General features: G+C 39.8%; 1 protein-coding gene across 3 annotated transcripts in view; it reads right to left on the bottom strand.

Annotated features, from left to right (window-relative positions):
* Positions 1-12,720: 12,720 nt before the first annotated feature.
* Positions 12,721-24,453, bottom strand: part of LOC142151404 (uncharacterized) — a 49,699-nt gene continuing 37,966 nt past the window's right edge. For 2 of the 3 annotated variants that reach the window (XM_075207003.1, XM_075207002.1), the window contains exons 3-8: positions 21,532-21,689; positions 19,353-19,544; positions 19,174-19,273; positions 18,959-19,053; positions 18,713-18,824; positions 12,722-15,177 (exon numbers count right to left, since the gene is read on the bottom strand). In XM_075207003.1, the coding sequence (XP_075063104.1) occupies positions 13,610-15,177; positions 18,713-18,824; positions 18,959-19,053; positions 19,174-19,273; positions 19,353-19,544; positions 21,532-21,600 (2,136 nt within the window). In that variant the 5' untranslated portion in view covers positions 21,601-21,689 and the 3' untranslated portion in view covers positions 12,722-13,609. Of the gene's footprint in view, positions 15,178-18,712; positions 18,825-18,958; positions 19,054-19,173; positions 19,274-19,352; positions 19,545-21,531; positions 21,690-24,453 lie in introns of all 3 variants that reach the window. The other variant, XM_075207004.1, reaches the window with a different exon arrangement.

Below are 24,453 nucleotides of genomic sequence, written 5' to 3' on the forward strand. Positions count from 1 at the left end.
ACTTATTGAACATCAAAAAATTCACACTGGTCAAAAGCAATTGGATATGAAACAAGGTTGCTGCGATACTCCAAATATTGTGAAATCAGTTGATTAAAATAGATGATATAGCAGTACATAGCTTGGCGATCAAAACAATCCAAACATTTTGCTGACCCAGGTGCTCACCTCAAGCCAGATGCAAATCATGCTGAATAAAAAGGGCGGCACTCAAGGATTTGAGCCAGAGATATAGTGTCAAAAATAAATTTTACTCCATAATGTGCAATGTTACAGTTAATCCAAAACTTTCATCAGTGATAGCATACTCAATATTGAATGTAATAAGGTAATTTATAGACGTGTGTTCCTCATCCAGGTGCAAGAGTTTAGCATGAATATCCGTCATTTCGCGCTAGCAGTTAGCGTGCTGGTGAAATCCGGAAACTAAACTATGACATCCAGTGAAACACAATAGGGAATAGAGGAAAGGGCATGTGATTAATCTCTGTAAGAGTCCCGTGCGTTTTAAGGAGTCAGTGATCAAGACGCTGTGAAATAGAGAAAGTGCGTAGAAGTAATCCCTTTATTCGCAGCTTGTAACAATGTAAAGATAAAGAAATGTGTTCAAATAAGTGAATATAGAAATGAGAGTTTCCACAGCTAAAGTTTGTGGATACACAAATAAATTGATAAGATTGGATAATACTTATATTTGGGAAGATCATTTATCCCTTCTTCATGCCAAGAAAGGGTATCTAGTCACAATATTCAGTTATCCATGGTACATGAGAAAAGAAGAAAATATGTAGAAATAGCATCATTTTGTAATATAACAATCCTTTTGTATGTGTTCATGTGAATAATATTTACATTTTTGTTAGCACAAGATTTTTTTTGATATTGGAGATTGTGTAGGATATAAAACCATTAAAAACAAAAAATTCAAAAATTACACAATTTACCCACAATGGCATTACATATAAAATTGATCAATTACATGTAATACAAAAAATCTTATATATATTTTAAAATGTTGTTGCAGAATACTATATGTAGGGAAAACATCTAGACCACTGAAAGAAAGAATATCAGAACATTTATATAATATTAAAACAGGAAAAGACACATTCTGTAAACAAATCCATATTGCTCTATGAACAGCCCTATTGATTTTTGGGGTATACAAGTGGTCAATGAGTTGGAAACAGAAATGTAGAGAAAATATTTCTGACATGAGAAATGACGGATGTATAAATAAAATGCTCTTGTCCCTTGTGGTCTAAATAAGGAGTTTGAACTAAAATGTTTTTTAAGATAATTATATTGCTTTTGTTGTCTTTTTTTCCCTTTTCAGATGTAGGATCATAATTCCTGCAAATCCACAACAGTTATTATTAATATTGTCGTGAACATAGAGAGCTTGCAGTTATTTATAAGGGATATCAAATGAATCCATTGATAAGTTAAAGTGTAAGATTTGCAGCCAGAGAGTCTGATGTAAATTTATTGGATGGCTTTGCACATCCCAGTGTGAAAAGATAGGAGTGTCACCTGGGGGCAACTTGAAAGGACTCCCGGGGTGAGATCTAGACTATTTGTGACACTTGAATAGACTTTTAGGTACTGCTCAGCATGTGGTCTGGCTCAAAGAGGCCAAAAATAATTCAGTTTTAAAATATGCCACTTAAAATCAGTAAAGTAGTGATCAACCACATATTCCTCAATAGCATGATGAAGGGCAGCTCATATGTAAAATTGAGAATTCTGCCCTACAGAGAAATGAAGAAAGGGAGTGTAAGCTCTGAGAATGCATTTTACTTAGGCGTGTTTGATATCAAAAGATGGACAAAGTCATAGGGGATTTATTAATGATAAAATTGGATCGATGTAACGCTCTCCAGAAAAAATATATCACATAGTAGAATTGGTTAGTAAATCAGGCAACATGTAAATGTGGATTGAAAAAATGTCCCAGGCCACAAGCCCCTATTAGCATTAAACATTGCCCCTGTGAAGACCATCCAATTTCATGTTGCTTAAAAACCTGTGTGTTAAAAGGAAAAAATGGTCACCATCTTGGGGATCAATCTAATTGAAGGACTGTCCATCTTTCCTGCCTGCCCCAGGCATACAGATTATTATATGTAAGTAATGCTCTGTACTTTCATCCCATTTGTTTTCATAACTGTTTCCAATTTTTTATTTATATGTCAAATCTTTATCTAATTGTTTTTATTATCTGTATGCATTGTACTTTTTGTATATTAAATCTAAAATTTAATAGTTCTGTCCTTATTGCTCTAAACAAATCCATTGCCTGTTTAGAAGAGAGAGATTGCTTGGCTGGATTAACTCTTTAGATACCAGAGTGAGAAGAGTTAACTATTTAGCTACCGGTGCACATAATGTGCGCAATTGGGTGATTAAGTCATAGGCTTGCTATGGGCCTTATTCGTAGCTGGTGGCAGTTGCTGAGAGGTGTGAAGCCTGAGTTTGTGTTGGGACGGGACCAGCGAAATCTGTAGCCTTAGAGAAAGAGGTGAGTGTTAGATTTGGGTCTAAAATCCTGTGTTCCCTTACAGTAAGCTTCCAAGTCACATGTGCGCAGAGGGCAGTTTGTGACTGATAAAGGGGTACAGGAGCGGTTTCCTGACAGAATAGAGGTGATATATTGTATGACTGTTAGAATATAAGATAAGATATCTAATCAGGGAGTAGCGAGAGGGGTTTATTCCTGACAAATATTATTGTGAAATAAATAATTCATTGTAATCAATCTCATGATACCATCATACATTGTAATTTATATTATATGCACATAAGAGATCTAAATTATTCAAATGACATTTACATGTCCCTATATGTACTTTTTTTTGTATTTTTTCTTATGTTTTCTTTCATTTTTTGTAATGGAAGACCACTTTTAATATGTTCAACATAACAGCCTTGCAATATTATTTTATTATTGTAATGCAAAAGTCGAACTACCATTGACTACCATTGACTCTGTATTGCATAATACTGTATAGTTAAGTTGATTCCCGATGTGGAACTCAGAAGAACTAACTATAATATAAACAGAGCAATGAATAAAGTTTATTGAAATTTATGACCATTTCCGGTGCAAAAACGAAGGTGGACCGCAATCCGAGGCATGGAACGCAAGTAGTGTTCCCACACCTCCGGTTACTGCAATTTCAAATGTTAAACTTAACGTATACAAAAATCTTTGCGGACCATCTTAAAAAGGTTTTTCATCTATGTAGAAAGAAATCTCTATAATAACCTAAAGTAGATATATCAGGTGGATTGCTGCCACAGACCTTAAAATAGGGGTGTCTCCTCACCTAACAAATAAACAATAGCACCTATTTCCCTTAGGGAAGGGTGCACTTAGGAAAAGGGGGGGAGTAGGATAAAATGGTAATCTTACTGAATATGAGGAAAATACAGTGAATAGAAGGCTGCTTATTAGATGAGCCAAAGGTGACCAGATGAATAAAGATGATTGCTTGAAAGCCACAGTTCTAATAATGTATACACACTCAGGGAAATATTTCTCAACACGTTACCAGTGGTCAAGGACATATTTTTTATATCATAAAAAACAAATTCAATAAGCACAAATGAATGTCGAAATGAATTCATGTATGAATGAGTTAATGCACAGACAAATATGGAACTCCAAGAGTTAACGTTTATCGAACTCGTGTTTTAGTGTTCTCAATCCTGTGTGTCTTCTATGTGCCTTCTCTAACGTTCCACTCCCCAATTTGGGTACCATAAAGTAGAGCGAGTCACCATAGTGAAGTTCTGTTAGATACTTTATTCATAAAATAGGGATTAAAAACACATTTTACAGTGCATAAAAATTCCTTGAAAGGTTTCTTTCTTTTACAGCCCTCCTCACGTCTGGCTCTGACTACCAAGCAATGTACGATGCTCAGATAAACTCAGACGGCTGCTGCGAATGTTAAGCTTCAAAAATATGTTAGGCAAAGAGGCTGACGTCACAAACCTATGCGTTTCATCATTGGTTGACTTTGTCAGGGCATTCCTTCATTCTCCAAAGTGTCAGTTTAAACAGTGATCCGAGTCAATCAGTTTCTACTCAAAGCGTTTGTATTAGCCAAATGTTCAGAGCGCAGTTTGTGACCCTCATTCAAACAGATCTTTATGGTTATAATTACAGCAATCACAAGATTAATCTATATTAATAACTATATGCTCTTGACCTAATTAAACTAATGATATAGATCATATTAAAATATATTTCACAACATATATGTGATACATGCACTGGGCGTACTTGTAATCATGTATGTTAGCACAATGACAGGCACGAATTCCAAAAGTCATAAAATAATTTGCACAAAATGGTAAAATTATTTCAACAATCATAAGCCCCATGTACATACTTAGTACTTTAGTTCTAATTGGATTATATTCCCAATAAAACGCACAGTGTATAAATACTGCGTTATGTATATTTTTAAAACAAGAATCCTGTTTGGCAAATATATGAGGACAAATTTCTGTGGTTCAAAATATTACAAAAAAATCCACATTCAAACCTGCCGGTGCTAAAGTGCCGATGGTGTATATCCATTTTGACTCTTGCTGATTTCCAACCTTTTGTTGTAATCTATTCCGCTCCAGTCTTAATTCACCAGTTGAATCGAATGTTTAATATATGAGGAATTTTGTAGATAAAAAAATGTATCTACAAAAGATAGGGACTGCCATGGGCACCAGGTTTGCCCCTTGCTACGCCAACCTCTATATGAGTGGGAAGACCTCTATATTTGGAATGGCGAGGGGTGGGGGGCAAGCCTGGTGTCCTGGTCTAGATACTTTGACGACATCTTTGTTATCTGGAGGGAGGATAGAACCTCCCTTGATTCCTTTTGTAACTACTTGAATTTGTATCCTTTCAATATTAAATTCACTTATGATATTAGTCAAAATTCTGTCAATTTGTAAATTTAACCATCTACATAAAAGGTAACATGTTACACACTAAAATCTTTACTAAACCTACCGATAGTAATAGTAATTCATATATCAATGCATCCAGCCACCATCACCAAAATTGGCTTAATAATGTTCCGGTAGGTCAATTCATATGGATTAGAAGAAACTGCACTGAAGACCAAATTTGTGAAGATCAGATCACTACAATGAAAATGCAGTTTCTGCATAAAGGTTTTTCAAATCAACTAATTGAGAATGCCCATATGAAAGTTAAGAATATGGATAGGGGGGCGTGGCCTGGCAGCCATCGAGGATAGACGTGTTTAGTTGGAGCTTCTCATATTGATAGCCAAATCATCGCTAATCGGTGTCGTGTGGCCACTCTAACTACCCATACTGGCCTCCACACGCAAGGAGAGTATTATCAGCCTGCCTATTGTGACAGACACATCTTCGTGAGGTCTTCGCCTAGATGCACACACCGGAGAAGTGCTGCGATCCCCCAGCCACAGCTGCGTGTGGGAAATTGTGACATGAGACCTACCTAAAGGTCTATCCTCTGCTGAAGACCCTACTACTTGGCCCGGCTTGATCGCTCCTGAGCGCTGTGGACCGGAAGTTGCGGGTGCCGTAGCTGGCTTCATTTCCGGTAATGAGTTTGGCAAGGTGCATACTGGGAGCAGATCGGGGACTTGGCTGACAGCGGGGAGCAGCGATATAACCGCAGCGGACGTGGTGGTGAATCGGGAGCCCCAGAGAATACAGATCGGACCCCTCACCTGCGCTGCCTTCTACCTCCCAGCTGAAGCACGCATATTCTGATGCCTGTTGGCAACCACCTGAGAGCTGTTTCTTATGTAAATCTGTCCAAGTGGCTGGATAGTGGAGAGGCCTCCTGCAAGCACACATCTCAACTGAAGACCTGCTGTACTGCAGGATCTGCATGGAAAGCATTCATCTCCCTTACCAACTGATCAGCTTTGGCTCCAGCACGTAGTCTCTGGACTGGACCCCATGCTTTCTTTAATCAGCTGCTGATCTGGATTCACTCTGGTGCCCACTGCGAGGAGATTGGGTGCAGCCTACTTCTGAGAGGACCCAGAGGTGAGCAGCCTACTATAAGTCTGCATTAATCTATACTAAATTGGGGCTATAGGTCACCCACCCTGGCCTTCGTCTACTATTTGCTGCAGGTCTTGTCCAGTTAAACTTACCTACCCTGGTCAAATAAATGAACAGCTCCAGTGTCCACTCTGTAACTTCTTTATAGATCCACGCTCAGTTTCACCTGCAGGTGTCTGCTGCCACCTAGAGGGCACAATATTTATTGCAATGTAATGGCTGTGTGACAGTTGTGTTATAACAGATAACCTCAGCTGATATACCCATGTAACATACATGATGTTCTGACCACCGCCCGCATGTGTCCTATTCTGTCCGACCGAACACAACCAGTTCATAGGATCAAGCCTCAAGTTGTGTTTGTATGATTCCGTTGAAAGTTCACCCTGAATTTAAGTGACCTCTTTATATACAGTAATACAGATCTCCATCTGGATATTTCATTCTACTTCACTGTTACGCTTCTACCTGGTTAAAGCCGTCCATTTGTCAGCTATTCACATATACCTAGGTGACCTGACAATTCACCCAGATGGCTCCCAAAAAAGATTAAAAAGCTCAACCCATCTAGCGCAACCTCGCAGCTTTCCTTCTTCAAGCAAAATAAGCAGCGAGCTATGTCCCCCCCCCCCCCCCCCGGGAAATGGGGAGTAGACGGGGAGACGATCCTGAGCAGCTTGATATGGCCTTAGCATCTACCCCACCTCTTGAGTCTTCTACCCAAATGATCGATCCTGAGGCTCCGATTTCCTTCAAGTCAATGCAAACTTTGTTAGCCACCTTGAAAGCCGACTTATCAGCGGTGTTGAGAGCCTCCATGAAAGCCATCCAATCAGAGGTTGTGGCACTGGGCTCCAGGACGGTACATCTTGAGAATAAATCGGAGGAATTGGTCTCTTCGCACAATGAACTTATTACATCTCATGAACAACTTGAATCAGAAGTTATCACCTTGAGAGATAAGTTGGCAGATATGGAAGACAGATCGCATCTTAATAACCTCAAAATCCGGGGAATATCGGATCGGATCTTAAACGCAGATTTACTATCCTTTGCCACCAATCTTTTCCAGAAATTTCTCCCTTCAGTTGAAGAAGGGACAAAGCTTTTGGCGTCCTGGAACCTTCCGGTATCTGACCCCAAAGTCAGAACCCATATTTCTAATGACTGGTCTACTCAGGGGGGATCGGGTCGCAGAGAATCTCCGATTCGGGATGCACCCCCTAGCTCGACCTGAGTTGTCTCCCCTTTGGGCAAGACCAAAGAATATATTGTTCTCCAAATGTTGGAGGCAGCTGAGAGTCGGATTTCCACAAGTTCTCTTTGGCCTCTCAGGAGGGTCCGATAAACCAAGTGCACATTAAGATAATCTAAACATCTTAATACCTTGGACGAGTGTCTTCAAGGTTTATCTAAAGACTTAGACAAGCGTCCCCAGGACTTTTTGCAGTACATTGAGTGGGTACCTCGGTTGCAGTGTTGAGTTGTTGTTAGTTTTTGGATACCCCTTCATTCCTATGTGTATTTGTATTTTGTGATGCCTTTGTCCTTAGGTCCGGTCTAACACGCTGATACATTGAGTTCACGGATTCCAGAGGTTGATCTTCAGTGGAAGAAAGATCCTGTGCTGACCTACTCTCCTTGTCACTCACCGGACGGTTGAGAAAGTGCTCTGAGAAGCACGAAACGCGTCAGTGGGGTTTTGTGTGTCCTATACATGGATGTGAGTGTGCCTTCGATTGTACCATTCAAGTGTGTTTATTGAAGTGGCGATTCATCTTTTATTTTTCATACTATACTCTGGGGTATTATACTATATCTGCTGGTCCACAAGAAGCCTCTAATACCACTGGCTCCAATAACCTGTACCACTGGGTTGAGCACGCTCTAGCCGGAATTGAGACAACATCATTACTGGATCTGTGTTGTACAGCGGAGTCCGCGCTATAGAGACCGGCTAACCTCCAGGGGAACGATATCATCTGGGAAACGGATTATCAGCTTTATTGACGGATCACATAAATAAGGTGACTGAGATTTTATCTTGCCACACACAATGGCTGATTTCGAAGTGGTACAACTTGCTAGCCGCAGACCACTTCACGCTACCCGGTAACATACCTGCACTCAGACAAGTCTTCTCTCCATATCAGTGGTACAACTTGCTAGTCGCAGACCACTTCACGCTCCCTTATAACATACCTGCACCCGGACAAGTCTTCTCTCCATATCAGTGGTACAATTTTCTAGCCGCAGACCGCTCCACGCTATCTAGTATTATACCCGCATCCCCCTTATATTATATTGATCCCCCTTACATCAGCAGCTGTCTGATGCATTCGGCGTAGAGATCGCACATTGTATACTCTAGTTATTGATGTTAGGGAATAAACCTTTAATATGATGCTGACTGTAAAATGCTAATGGACTGGTTGTAATTGGAGTTTTGGAGAGAAGATCAGAGCACATCCCCTGGAGAGATGACCCCCACCTTTGGATTCCTTAGATTGAACCAGCCTATAATCTGCAACCCCCTGGACCTTCCTGAAGCCTGGACCAACAGAAGCAAGCCATACCATCTGCATTGTTTCACTGTATTTCTGTTTGCATATAAGCAGTAGCTCTCATCTAGTGTTCAGTCACATTGACCACAGACTTCAGACCCGAATGACTGTTCACTGGATCCAGAGCGCCTGCGATAAGTAACAGCTGTACTTATTATTATTTCGCTTGAATTATTCTGCTACTTTTTGAGAATATGTGTGCGTTGGAAACACAAATCGAGATTCGACAATCGTTATTGGATAGCGACAAAACGTGCATAACACTTCATATGAACTTTAATTTGTGTATGTCAGATATACAGTGAAGCGCCAAGTGTATCCACATATATATTGTTTTACACATATATATATATATATATATATATATATATATATATATATATATATATATATAGGAATGATCCCTGCTCATATTATGCAACATAGTAGTGACCTCTATTAATAATTAGCTACATAAGGACACCAATGATATCTTATAGGCCACACAGTACTTGCTACACCCAACTCTTATTATTACACACTGTTGAGCCCCCACTTCATATTATTGCCACATAGTTGTTCTCACATTCAGCTTATGCCTCATAATAGAGGCCAATAAATAATATCTGCCTCATAGTAGACCCACAGTACATATTATGATGAATATTATGCTACTATAATGCAGCTATATATTTTTTCATGGCAAACAAGTGCACAGCAAAGCTCCTTTATGCCACTTTACTATGTTAAATTATACAATACTAATGCGAATAAAAAAAACAGTGTATTGCACACATACGTGTCCCACATGTCACATTATACAACTAACATTTCCTAAATGTATTTCATGGCACAGATAGGTGCACACCAAAAATACTAGTCCATAGTCCATTCAACATTAATGACACATTCCATCTGTTAACAGGGATAAGTGCACCCAATTCCCAATGAGGCACAGGACTTAACCCAATTCACATTACTTAATATACAGCATGCAACATTTCTCTGTATAAAATATGCATCCAAATGCTATATGTTAATACCAATTAATGGTAATAATACTTTAAGGTGTTGAAAACGGCAGCTCCAGCTGGTGCACATGTACATGTAGGAAAAGAGAGATTTCACAGGGCTGACTTTGATACATAGCGTTAATGAGCACTCCCCATAGACTGCTATGGGGAGTGCTCAGAAAACCGATAATACATGCAAATCAGCAGATATCAGAGATCTCTGCTGCGATGCTAGAATGATACATAGTAATTTAGCGGTAAATCCCCGAAAACAAGTTTTTGTTCAATATATGAGGACAAATTCCTCATATATTGAACAAATCGATTCAACTGGTGAATTAAGACTGCTGATTCAACCTTTTGTTGTAATCTCTCCAGAGTCACAATGGATATACACCCAAGGATATACAATGGATATACACCCAGGGATATACAATGGATATACACCCAGGGATATACAATGGATATACACCCAGGGACTTTACCACCGGCTGGTTTGAATGTGGGTTTTGAACTTGTTTTTTTTTGTAATATTTTGAACCACAGGAATTTGTCCTCATATATTTGTCAAACAGGATTGTAGCCGGCATGAGGGAATATATATGCTCTGGAGTATTGTATTTATTCCACCTTATTCCCATGATGGAATTAGTCTGGCCAGTTCCCTTTCAGCTTTAGCACATTATTTATTGGGGTATAGTATATAGTTTAAGTAACATTTCCATCGATTTTGGATGGATTATTTCCATGTAAGAACATCCCAATAAGTTTGGATCATTTAGATCGATATATATGATGTCTGTAGAAATGTGAATATTTATGATTGATTGTCTTTAATATGATGAAGACTCTAGTTATCTATTTAACACCTTTATGTGATGCTGTGATAATATCCAGTATTTGTTTTAAAAATATACAAACCGCAGTATTTATACACTGTGCGTTTTATTGTGAATAAAATCCAATTAGAACTAAGGTACTAAGTATGTACATGGGGCTTATGATTGTTAAAATAATTTTAACATTTTGTGCAAATTATTTTATGACTTTTGGAATTCATTCCCGTCATTGTGCTAACATACATGATTACAAGTACGTCCAGTGAATGTATCACATATATGTTGTGAAATATATTTTAATATGATCTATATCATTAGTTTAATTAGGTCAAGAGCGTATAGTTATTAATGTAGATTAATCTTGTGATTGCTGTAATTATAACCATAAAAGATGTTTGAATGAGGGTCACAAACTGCGCTCTGAACATTTGGCTAATACAAACGTTTTGAGTAGAAGCTGATTGGCTCGGATCACTATTTAAACTGACACTTTGGAGAATGAAGGAATCCCCTGAAGTCAGCCAATAACGAAACGCGTAGGGTTGTGACGTCAGCCTCTTGCACCAACATATTTTCAAAGCTTAACATTCTTAGCAGCCGGGACTCCCCGAAGTCTTTGCAGTTTATCTGAGCATTGTACACTGCTTGGTAGTCAGAGCCAGACGGGACGAGGGCTGTTAATGAAAGAAACCTTTCAAGGAATTTTTATTCATTGTACAATGTGTTTTTAATCCCTATTTTACGGTTAAAGTATCTAACAGAACTTCACTAAGGTGCCCCTCTCTCTCCTTTATGGTATTCAAATTGGGGAGTGGAACGTTAGAGAAGGCACATAGAAGACACACAGGATTCACAGGATTGAGAACACTAAAACACGAGTTCGATAAATGTTAACTCTTGGAGTTCTATATTTGTCTGTGCATTAACTCATTCATACATGAATTAATTTGAATATTCATTTGAGCTTATTGAATTTGTTTTTATGATATATAAAATATATGTAATTGCTTGTTACTGGTAACATGTGTTGAGAAATATTTCCCGAGTGTGTATACATTATTAGAACAACTGTGGCTTTCAAGCAATCATCTTTATTCATCTGGTCTCCTTTGGATCATCTAATAAGCAGCCTTCTATTCATTGTATTTTCCTCATATTCAGTAAGATTACCATTTTCTCCTTATTGTCCCCCCGCCCTTTTACAAAGTGCGCCCCTTCCTAAGGGAAATAGATGCTATTGTGTCTTTTGTTAGGGGAAGACACCCCCTGATATATCTACTTTAGAAAAATATAAATAAAGATTTCTTTACACATAGATGAAAAATCCTTTAAAGATGGTCCGCAAAGATTTTTGTATACATTAATTTTAACATTTGAAATCGCGTGGGAACACTACTTGTGTTCCATGCCTCGGTATAGTCACTTCCAGGTTGCGGTTCAGCTTTGTTTTTTCACCGGAAATGGTCAGAAATTTCATTAAACTTTATTCATTGCTCCTTTTATATTATAGACAGTTCTTCTGTGTCCCACATCGGTAATCAACTTAACTATACAGTATTATGCAAAACAGAGTCAATGGTAGTTAGACTTTTGCATTATAATAAAAACATATTATTACAAGGCTGTTATGTTGAACATATTATAAATGGTCTTCCATTAGAAAAACATGAAAGAAAAAATAAAAAAAGTAAAAATACAAAAATAAAAGTACATACAGGGACATGTAAATGTTATTTAAATAATTTAGATCTCTTATGTGCATATAATAGAAATTACAATGTACAAGGTATCATGAGATTACAATGAATTATGTTTATTTCACAATAATATTAATAATAATTGCTGTAAATTTCCAGGAATTATGATCCTACATCTGAAAAGGGAAAAAAATACAACAAGGCAACATAATCAGCTTTAAAACCATTTTGGTTCAAACTCCTTATTTAGACCATAAGGGACAAGAGCATTTAATTTATACATCCGTTATTTCTCACGTCACAAATATTTTTTCTAAATTTCTGTTTCCAACTGATTGACCACTTGTATGCCACAAAAATCTTTGTAGAGCAATTATGGATTTGTTTACAGAATGTGTCTTTTCCTGTTTTAATATTATATAAATGTTCTGATATTCTTTCTTCCAGTGGTCTAGATGTTTTCCCTACATATAATCATCTGCAACAACATTCTAATATATATATATATATATATATATATATATATATATATATATATATATATATAAGATTTTTTGTATTACATGTAATGAATTGATCAATTTTATATGTAATGCCATTGTGGGTAAATTGTGTAATTTTTTGTTCTTAATGGTTTTATATCCTACACAATCTCCATATCGAAAAAACCTTGTGTTAACAAAAATTCAGAAATTATTCACCTGAACACATACAAAAGGATTGTTATGATATTACAAAATGATGCTATGTCTACATATTTTCTTCTTTTTCCATGCACCATTCTAACTGAATATTGTGACTGGAACCTTTTCTTGGCTTGAAGAAGGGATAAAGGATCTTCCCAAATATAAGTATTATCCAATCTTATCAATTTATTTGTGTATCCACAACCTTTAGCTGTGCAAACTCTAATTTCTGTATTAACTTATTTGAATAAATTTCTTTATCTTTACATTGTTACAAGCTGCAAATAAAGGGATTACTTATATGCACACTTGATCTCTCAGCTTCTTGATCGCTGACTCCTTAACATGCACGGGACTCTTCCAGAGATTAAACACATGCGCTTTCCTCTCTTCCCTATTGGGTTTCACTGGTTGTCATAGTTTAGTTTCCGGATTTCCCCAGCACGCTAACTGCTAACGTGAAATGACGGATATTCACGCTAAACTCTTGCACCTGGATGAGTAACACACGTCTATATATTACCTTATTAAATTCAATGTTGAGTATGCTATCACTGATGAAAGTTTTGGATTAACTGAAACATTGTACATTATGGATTAAACTTAATTTTTGACACTTTATCTCTGGCTCAAATCCTTGAATGCCGCCCTTTTTATTCAGCATGATTTGCATCCGACTTGAGGTGAGCACCTGGGTCAGTAAATGTTTGGACTGTTTTGAGCGCCAAGCTATGTACTGCTATATCATCTATTTTAATCAACTGATTTCACAAAATTTGGAGTATCGCAGCAACCTTGTTTCATATCCAATTGCTTTTGTCCTGTGTGAATTTTCTGATGTTGAACAAGAGATGATTTACCTGCAAAATATTTCCCACACTCAGAGCAAGAAAATGGTTTCTCACCTGTGTGAGTTCTATGATGTTCAATAAGATTTGATTTCTGTGTAAAACATTTCCCACACTCAGAACATGAAAATGGTTTTTCACCTGTGTGATTTCTGTGATGTTCAACAAGAGATGATTTAGCTGCAAAATATTTCCCACACTCAGAGCAAGGAAATGGTTTCTCACCTGTGTGAGTTCTTTGATGTCTAATAAGTTTTGATTTGTTTATAAAACATTTCCCACACTCAGTACATGGCAATGGCTTATCACCTGTGTGAGTTTTCTGATGTTCAACAAGAGATGATTTACCTGCAAAATATTTCCCACACTCAGAGCAAGGAAATGGTTTCTCACCTGTGTGAGTTCTTTGATGTCTAATAAGTTTTGCTTTGTTTATAAAACATTTCCCACACTCAGTACATGGCAATGGCTTATCACCTGTGTGAATTTTTTGATGTTGAACAAGAGATGATTTACCTGCAAAATATTTCCCACACTCAGAGCAAGAAAATGGTTTCTCACCAGTGTGAGTTCTCTGATGTTCAAAAAGATATAATTTTCGTGTAAAACATTTCCCACACTCAGAACATGAAAATGGTTTTTCACCTGTGTGAGTTCTGTGATGTCTAATCATTTCTGCTTTCTGTGCAAAACATTTCCCACACTCAGAACATGGAAATGGTTTCTCACCTGTGTGAGTTCTCCGATGTTCAACAAGAGATGATTTAGCTGCAAAATATTTCCCACACTCAGAGCAAGGAAATGGTTTCTCACCTTTGTGAGTTCTTTGATGTCTAATAAGTTTTGATTTGTTTATAAAACATTTCCCACACTCAGAACATGGCAATGGTTTATCACCTGTGTGCGTTTTCTGATGTTCAACAAGAGATGATTTAGCTGCAAAATATTTCCCACACTCAGAGCAAGGAAATGGTTTCTCACCTGTGTGAGTTCTCTGATGTCTAATAAGTTTTGATTTGCTTATAAACAATTTATCACACTGAGTACATGGCACTGGCTTCTCACCTGTGTGAATTTTTTGATGTTGAACAAGAGATGATTTACCTGCAAAATATTTCCCACACTCAGAGCAGGAAAATGGTTTCTCACCTGTGTGAGTTCTATGATGTTCAAAAAGATTTGATTTTCGTGTAAAACATTTCCCACACTCAGAACATGGAAATGGTTTCGTACGTCTGTGCGTGATCTGCTTTTTATGAAGAGATAATGTAACTGTAAAGCTTTGGTTATCAGGAAAATATTCCTCATGATCAGAGGGATCAGATGATTTAGCTGCTCTGTGAAGTATTGGATGTATATTTAGGGCAATGGGGTTTCCTCCTGGAAAATCTTGTGTGATGTTATCTTCTATTTCACAATCTGTTGAAACAATGAATTTTCCTTCTGTGATATTCCTGTGTTTGCATCCATCTGCTGAAAACAGAATAAATGTATGGAAACAAACATCTAATTTTAAATTAACATTAAAATGCCCAACATTTCCATACTATGAGTAAGTTGAAATGTTCAGATGGTTAATTTTAATTTGCAAACTACAAACACTTCATGATGATTATAAAACTGCACCAAGCACAATGCATAGACCCAGCCACAGTGACACACAGATCACATCCAGATTCATCAACTCCAGCCAAAATGCAGACTTTACACACTGTAATAACCACAAACAAGTTCTGCATTTACTTAGCCATTGTGTGTGGTTTTATTGTTACCTTAATTGGTGCACCAAACAGCAACTGGTTATTGTATAATAAGAAATGTATATGATGGTGCCAATAAATTATGTTCTTTAATTATAAAACATATAGGGCCTGATTTAGAGTTGGACGCAATTCCAACTAATCAGTGCAAACAGCACTTTTAGCCAAGGATCCGTCTCAGCTTGTATTCTGACTGAGACGGATCTCCTCCTTGTACCTCTCTGCGGTTAGAGAGGTGGAAGGGGGAAGTTAGTGGGTGAACCTAGCAATGTAAAGGTGTGTTCAAGCACTTTACATGCAATATGGAGCTGAAAGCAAGCCGCAAATAGGTCTTTAGGAGACGGATCTGTTGCGGGTGCTTTATGCAGACCTTGTGTTAAAAAAAAAATAAAAAAAATGATTACATTTAAAAAAAAGATTTGGACCCCCTCCCAAACAGCTTATCCAACCCGAGTGCTGTTTGTGGGGGAAGAAGCACAATATTTTTTTTACATTCATTTTTTTATTCATTATTCTGACTTACAGGGTCGCTGTGACCGATACACTTAAGTGTATCATGCACGCCGGCCCATAAGGCAGATAAAGAGGTGTGTTTGTACAATTTGCACAGTATTCTGAGTTGCACGATCTAAAGATTTTTGTGAATTGGAATACTGTTTAAATTACGGGATGTAATTTACATTTATGAGTTAAGTCTAAATTCCCTCAGACTAAATCAGGCCCATAGTATCTATATGTTGTAGAAGTAGTGGCGTTTTTGTCCTCAGCTTTGTATATTTTTTTATTTTAATTTTAGACTTTACACACTGCCCAGCCAGTATCCTAAGACAGGAAGACTCATTAGCCAAGAAGCCTCATTAGCCAGGGACATTTTCTAACTAGACACTGTCCTCATATACAAACACTGGAGCCTCATAAGTGGAGTAGACGTAGGTTAAATCAGCAGTGAGTCCTGGATATGGGTTTACACTACTCTTAGGCCTTACACCATTGTACAGAGCAGAGGAGAGCATCAGGACAGAGTAGGAGAACGGAGAAGGACACAGATGGGCAACAGTACAAAGTAAAGTATAAGGGCAGAGCTGGGTACAGACTAAGCTCCGCAGATGAAGAGCATCCAAGCACGTAGATTGTACAATTATGGGTGTGTGGTTATAGTTCTGTGTGTCAGAAGGTGGAATTTGTGTTTAGTGTACTTTGTGATGGAGTGTATGTGATCTTAGTGGAAGGGGGATAATCTCATATTTTCCATTAGCATTACATTGCTACTATATAGCCGAGGATAGAATATTTCTGGATTATTACACAGGGAAGATAAATGAGTAAGGACACGTGGTAATAGAGAGAGGATTATGGATAGTATCCCAGGATCTACTATACAGGATGTTAATGAGTAAATTCATGGTGTCTTTTCACTCTGACATCCCATGAGCTACACCAGACAGTGTGAGGAGACTGGTCAGATGTCTGGGCTGGTAGCACACAATGATATGATGTGAGGAGGAGACTGGTCAGATGTCTGGGCTGGTAGCACACAATGATATGATGTGAGGAGACTGGTCAGATCTCTGGGCTGGTAGCACACAATGATATGATGTGAGGAGACAGGTCAGATCTCTGGGCTGGTAGCACACAATGATATGATGTTAGGAGGAGACTGGTCAGATCTCTGGGCTGGTAGCTCACAATGATATGATGTGAGGAGGAGACTGGTCAGATCTCTGGGCTGGTAGCACACAATGATATGATGTGAGGAGGAGACTGGTCAGATCTCTAGGCTGGTAGCACAAAATGATATGATGTGAGGAGGAGACTGGTCAGATCTCTGGGCTGGTAGCACACAATGATATCAGGGGCAAACGCAGGATTCGATGAGAGGGGTTTCCACGCCACAATACCAGTGGGCGTGGCCAGAATGTGTAGGGGCGAGGCTACAAAAACACATCGGGTCAAACACACAGACATGTAAATTGTCCCATACACAGACAAGCACAGACTCACATGTACACAAACACGTAGACATGTAAACTGCTACATACACAGTTAAGCACAGACACACACATACACAAACAAACACAGGATCAAACACACAGACATGTAAACTGCCATATACACAGATAAGCACAGATAAACACAGACAGGATCAAACACAGACATGTAAGCTGTCATATACACAGATAAACACAGACTCACACAAACACAGATATGTAAACTGCCATATACACAGACTCACACATACACAAACACACACACACAGGATCAAACACACATACATGTAAGCTGTTATACACACACATTCTTACCTTCTGCTGCTGGCTCCTGCATTACACCCATGCTGGCTGTGTGGGAGGAAGGGGCAGGGCCAAACTGCCGGCAGAGAGCTGTGCTCACACAGCAGGGGACTGACTGGGAGACGATCCTCCCAAGCTACAAGTAATAGTGGCTGGTCCCGGGAGAGGGGCAACCCACTGTAATCATACAGCATCCCAGGTAGTACATGGGTTTCTGGGGACTAGGAAACCCCCCCTGGGTGCGCCCCTAGATATGATGTGAGGAGGAGAACAGGAGTCTAATAGGGGCTGATGGCTCCTGACTGTCCCATTGGGCAGATACTTTATCCTCATTAGTTATTACTGACAGATGAAGGTGTAGGATATATGACTGATATATTTACTAAATAAGCTGAGTATGTGACTGTGACAGGTCTATCAAAATGGCCATTCAGGTCTATTTTTGTTGTATTCATACTTTTCTGCGTGTATTGTAAAATGCTTCTCTGATGAAAGGCTGGGCCGAGACATCTCCACATATACCAGGGCGGTGTCTCAGATGCTTCTGCACATGAGCGAGAATATATTCTTTCTTATCAGTAATGTACCAACAGCAAGTCTGAAAATATATTCATACCCTTATATGTAAGTTGATTCCAAGACCCTTTGTACTCTGAGTATAACACTGGAATGCAGCCAGAGAGACCCTTGCCTCATGACTGGACCTTGATGAAGAAAGGTGCCTATTGTTTTTCCAGATTTCATGTGAAAGTGGGGTCCTGGAAATTGACTGTTAGTCAAACATATTGGAAGCTAAATATTTGATTTACTTTTTCTTTTATGTTATGTTTATCTTAAAAATAAAGGTAAACGTCACAATAAATCTTGCATTCATGAGTCATTAACTCTTTGAAACCGAAAGAACCTCATTCAACCTGAAACACTGACTCTTTTCTGTAATAAGTGTTTATTACTCACCTGTGCTGGTATCTGTAGTGATTTCCTCCTCCTTACACTGCTGATCACCCCTCACATACGACTCTTCCTCTCCCTCTGTAATTTCTACTTTAATATCAGTCAGGACATCATCCTAAATAACCCACAAAATAGAAATATCATAAAATCATATAAAACAAAAGAATATCTGTGTTAGATCCATACAGCTATTTTACAGAATGTATAATTAAAAGCAATTTTGGGATTTGGGGAGACCCTAAAATTTACCTGATACTCCTGTGGGATCCTAGGATTTTCCTCTCTACAATCCTGTGAATAAGGATGAAGATATCTCTCTGGGGTATTTCTGTTACTAGATCCATCTGTAGGGAACACACAGTGACTGAGTACATTGCTTATATGTGATTATCAGATGATTAGTGTATCTAGATGGCCCTTAACACTGCGCTCTCCTTTTACAATAAATGAAAGTCTCCTCTTACCCAGTGATGTGAGGGGCCGGTGATTCTCCATCTTCACATCCTCGTACAGACAGTTGGGTCCTTCTAATTTCTCCCACTCATCCTGACACTTTATAGGAACCTGACATATACCATGACACAGTCATCATCCAGACACATCCCCTAATGTTACTGTATAATATCCCATTCCCAGCAGTCACCTCTCCAGTCACCAGCTGAATGATCTTGTTGGTCAGTTCCAGGATCTTCTGGTCATTGTTTCCCTCACGTGTCAGTGAGTGAGGTTCAGGCACCGTGATGGGGCTCTGGGTTCTGCTCAATCCTCCTGACACACAGGGGCAGCTCCTGGGTGTCACACACTCACCTGGTCTCTTTATCACTGATGTGTAATCCTGTGTATGGAGAGAGATATCCAGGTGAATAAAAATCCACATATTTGGAATTTTATTTAGGGGTTCATAGGCAAACCAAAGGGGGGGGGGGGGGGGGAGGTGTGTTATAGTGCCTGAAAACCCTCCTCCAAGACTGGGGCACTGTATAACTGAGGTGGCTGGACCCTGCTCCCGCTTCACACAGCTCTGCTTGACAAGGGAGAGCTGCGTGCACCTAACAGTAGTGCACAGAGCACTGCCAATGTATATTATGGGGATAGGAAGAGTTGGAAAGCAGCCAAGCACTGTCTAAAATTATAGCCATGCCCCCATGCATGCTGGTCACGTCCACTGGCGACATGGTGTGGAAACCCCCCTCTACAAATACTGCGTTTGCCCCTGGGGTTAATTGTGGAAAATAAACAATAATGTTCTATTTTATCTTTACGACCAAATCCTATATAAACTATTTCCTATATACAGGAATTTGGAGTGTATATAGCATTTACCTCTCCTGCAGCGGTGGTATCGATGCTGAATACCCCGACAACACTTACCCCGACATGATGATTTCGAAGGGCTCCTTACCGATGATCACTACTGTTGAAAGCGACTTGAACCAATCACGAAGAAGTAATAAGACGGCTCCCGTCCATGAAGTCATTCACCATGGCGACGGGATTATCGCTGCTGTTAATGGGGCAATGTAAGTATGCGCCTATGTACAATGCAGTTTACAAAGCCTTCTGCATTGTACATAGGCGCATACTTACATTACACCATTTACAGCAGCGATATTCCCCTCGCCATGGTGAATGACGTCATGAAGGGGAGCCAGCTTATTACTTCTTCGTGATTGGTTCAAGTCGCTTCAACAGTAGTCGTGAACGTGGATTGTCGGTAAGAAGCCCTTCGGAATCATCATGTCGGGGTAAGTGTTGTCGGGGTATTCAGCATCGATATGCCGCACCCCACCCTCCTGCAGCTCCGGACATCTTCAGTGAGCCCACCTATCTGAGTCCTCTATCTACAGCCGGCCCCCATGGATCTATCATATGCTTGGATAAATCAGTGCAAACAGTAAGAGGAGTTTAAAGTGGGGGCTCAGAATGGCCGACCTTTGAAAGATGGTAGGAGAGATAAGTGATATATACACTCTAATGGTCAGTGCATATAGGAAACAGTTACAGCTAAGGCAGGGGCTATATTTGAAAAATAAACATTTCTTGTATCTCTTGCACCTTTAATAAAAACTCCAGAAAATGGAAATCATCCCAGAATTGTAAAACTCAGTTAGAAAAGTATCAGTTAGTGACAGAAAAAAACCAACATACTGCGGCCAATGTAATATATCCCAACATCTGTGAAGATTGTGGGACTGATACTTCTATCTGAGACAGTCTACCTGCTGCTCATTTACAGCTGTTCAGGTGACTGAGGCAGAGCAGAAAGTACCAAAGTGAGAATGGACACCACCCTGTGAGCCAGAGAGGAGAGGATCATGGGAAGGATAAACTATAAAATAAAAACCACCAAAGAATTAAACATTCTTTATTATTAACCTTTATTTATAAGGCGCCACAAGATTTCCATGGCGCCGCACATATTACAAACAGTAGACCTTACAGGGTCAACAGCACCTCTCCAGTCATGTCCCTGTTTTTTTTTTTTTATAGCATTAAGAATGATGTCACTGTGACATTCCCAGAATCCCTCACCTCTCCAGTCATGTCCGTTTTATTTATAGCAGTAAGAATGATGTCACTGTGACATTCCCAGAATCCCTCACTTCTCCAGTCATGTCCCTCTTTTATTTATAGCAGTAAGAATGATGTCACTGTGACATTCCCAGAATCCCTCACCTCTCCAATCATGTCCCTGTTTTATTTATAGCAGTAAGAATGATGTCACTGAGCCATTCCCAGAATCCCTCACCTCTCCAGTCATGTCCCTGTTTTATTTATAGCAGTAAGAATGATGTCACTGTGACATTCCCAGAATCCCTCACCTCTCCAGTCACCAGGTAGATTATCTCCAGGGTGAGATTTAATATCCTCTCACTCCTGTCCTTGTCCATCCTCGGGGAATCAGTGATTTACACAGAACAGGTTTCACCTTCAGTTGACTTCTAGTTATAGATTCTTTGGTTCCTCACAGCTCAATGGTCTAGGAATAAATATAATAATTATTATAAACATCATAGGAGGAGATGTGTAAGATATTGAAATATGAAACATTGAGGGACTCATGGAGAGCTGGATGTAAGAGCATTTTCTTAAAATACGTATTACTATATTTATGTACACAAGAAATGTGTAAGACTAAGCTGTGTGTTTGAAAAAGTGGGGATGTTGCCTATAGCAACTAATCAGATTCTAGCTTTCATTTATTTAGTACCTTCTACAAAATTATAGCTAGAATCTGATTGGTTGCTATAGGCAACATCCCCACTTTTTCAAACACGCAGCTTAGTAAATCTAGCTCTAAGTCCCTATGTAGACTGAGACACATGTTACACTTACACCCCTGGATGCTTAGAGAGGCTGAACGGGGGAGGGGGGGCAGTAAGTGTAGGGCAAGTGCAGTAATGTAGTGTCACATAATGTGTGTAACATGTAGAGGTGGAAACACCAGCAGATCAGCCAGTGTGGAGACACATCTGTTGTGGGTGCTGGACCCTACTGCATGATATGTTCTGATGATGGACCTCGCTATAATTTAGGACTTCCAGTGGACGGGGCATCTGAGACGGCTGCTTTTTAGAACAGCTCTGAGATTGTACTGATAATCTGCACCATCCAACATGAGTCTCACAATGTTACATCACTGCTTGGTGACTTCCTCAGGGAATGAGTCTCATTCAAGGACCTACACTTCAGGAGGGAAGACAGAGCGACTTTACAGCTTAACTAGGGATCGGAGTTCACATGAGAACGGGAGCTGCAGCCCCCTGTGACGGACATGTAAGTGCACCAACAACAAGGTATCAACACAAAGTGTGTTCATCACATTGTGACTAACTACAGAGATAAACATAAACCGTACATCAGAGACTTGTCCATAATCTTTAAGTAGACTAACCCATGATCATTGCAGATACTTATACTGAACGTAACATCATTCTTATGTACTGTGGCTGCATCATCTGTTTCAGGAGCTTGGCTGTTGTGTTATGTAACTGATCTTATATATAAAACCTGAACACATTATAAAGACCTTATACTGTTGTTTACACGTCATTATAAACTGGCCATTCTGTGAGGCACAGTGGTATAACGTTGTCACCCCAAAGGGACACACAACCTGTTGGTTTCATCCACCTAGCACTGACCGCAGATTATATTGACAACAAAGCCACAAATAGGGCTCTATTTTCCAATATAACCACTATACAAACCAAGTGTATAAGAACCCAGGATAACCGACACACACTAACCCTAGATACAAGGTACAGGAGGAGTAATCGTAGCACTGGGTACCATCCTGTCACAGAGACTCCAAAGCCTTCACCACCAAACTAACACAACACAACACCAAATACCAGGGAAGAAATGTATCAAGCTGTAAATTTTGCAGCGATCTAAAAGCGCAAATCGCTAGAGATCACCAGCGATTTCAGCCCCCAAGTCGCCATATGTATTAACTAGCAATTTGTAGTCTCTAATAAGAAATCGCTGTCAATCTTGAGCGAGTTGCAGCGATTTTAACAAACTCTGAAATCACTCGTGTTTAGTTGTAAAATCACAATTTTCAAACCAATACTCATTTCTGATTGGTTGCAAGTTTTACATGCAAAACCTGTGCGATTTAGACCTCTCTAGAATTATAAAAGGCAGGCTACTTTCTTATTTGAGTTGATAGGGATTTCAGGAGTTTAGAGATAGCAGGTGAAAGAGCAGAAGAGAGGAGATTTTGTGTTAAGGAGTGTGGAAAGTGAGTTTGGTGGGGATTTTTCTGTCTTATTTGCTTTACCTGCCCTTGTTTGTCTCATCGTCTGTGTGTTTTTTTTTTTTTTTTGGGTGATTGTTTTTTTGGGGTTTTCTGTATTTCTCCTGTGCTTGGTTTGAGAGTGTAGTTGTATGTTGTTTTGTCTTTACTGTCTTTTCTTTGTTCGTCAGGATGGTGAGAGGTGAGGAGGCTAGGTACAGTGGGGAGGAGGAGAGAGAGGGGATAGGAAGTGAGGAGGAAGAGGTAAGAGAGGTGAGGAGGCAAGGGACAGTGGGGAGGAGGAGAGAGGGTATAGGAGGTGAGGAGGCTAGGGACAGTGGGGAGGAGGAGAGAGAGGGGATAGGAGGTGAGGAGGAAGAGGTAGGAGATGTGAGGAGGCTAGGGACAGTGGGGAGGAGGAGAAAGAGGGCATAGGAGGTGAGGAGGAAGAGGTAAGAGAGGTGAGGAGGCTAGGGACAGTGGGGAGGAGTAGAAAGAGGGCATAGGAGGTGAGGAGGAAGAGGTAGGAGAGGTGAGGCTAGGGACAGTGGGGAGGAGGAGAGAGAGGTGATGAGGAAGAGGTAGGAGAGGTAAGGAGGCTAGGGACAGTGGGGAGGAGGAGAGAGGGGATTGGAGGTCAGTAGGAAGAGGTAGGAGAGGTGTGGGGGCTAGGGACAGTGGGGAGGAGGAGAGAGAGGGGATAGGAGGTGAGGAGGAAGAGGTAAGAGAGGTGAGGAGGCTAGGGACAGTGGGGAGGAGGAAAGAGGGTATAGGAGGTGAGGAGGCTAGGGACAGTGGGGAGGAGGAGGAGAGGGGATAGGAGGTGAGGAGGAAGAGGTAGGAGAGGTGAGGAGGCTAGGGACAGTGGGGAGGAGGAGAAAGAGGGCATAGGAGGTGAGGAGGAAGAGGTAAGAGAGGTGAGGAGGCTAGGGACAGTGGGGAGGAGTAGAAAGAGGGGATAGGAGGTGAGGAGGAAGAGGTAGGAGAGGTGAGGAGGCTAGGG

This window comes from Mixophyes fleayi, chromosome 4, assembly GCF_038048845.1.
Source record: "Mixophyes fleayi isolate aMixFle1 chromosome 4, aMixFle1.hap1, whole genome shotgun sequence".
In the NCBI taxonomy this organism is placed as follows: domain Eukaryota; kingdom Metazoa; phylum Chordata; class Amphibia; order Anura; family Limnodynastidae; genus Mixophyes; species Mixophyes fleayi.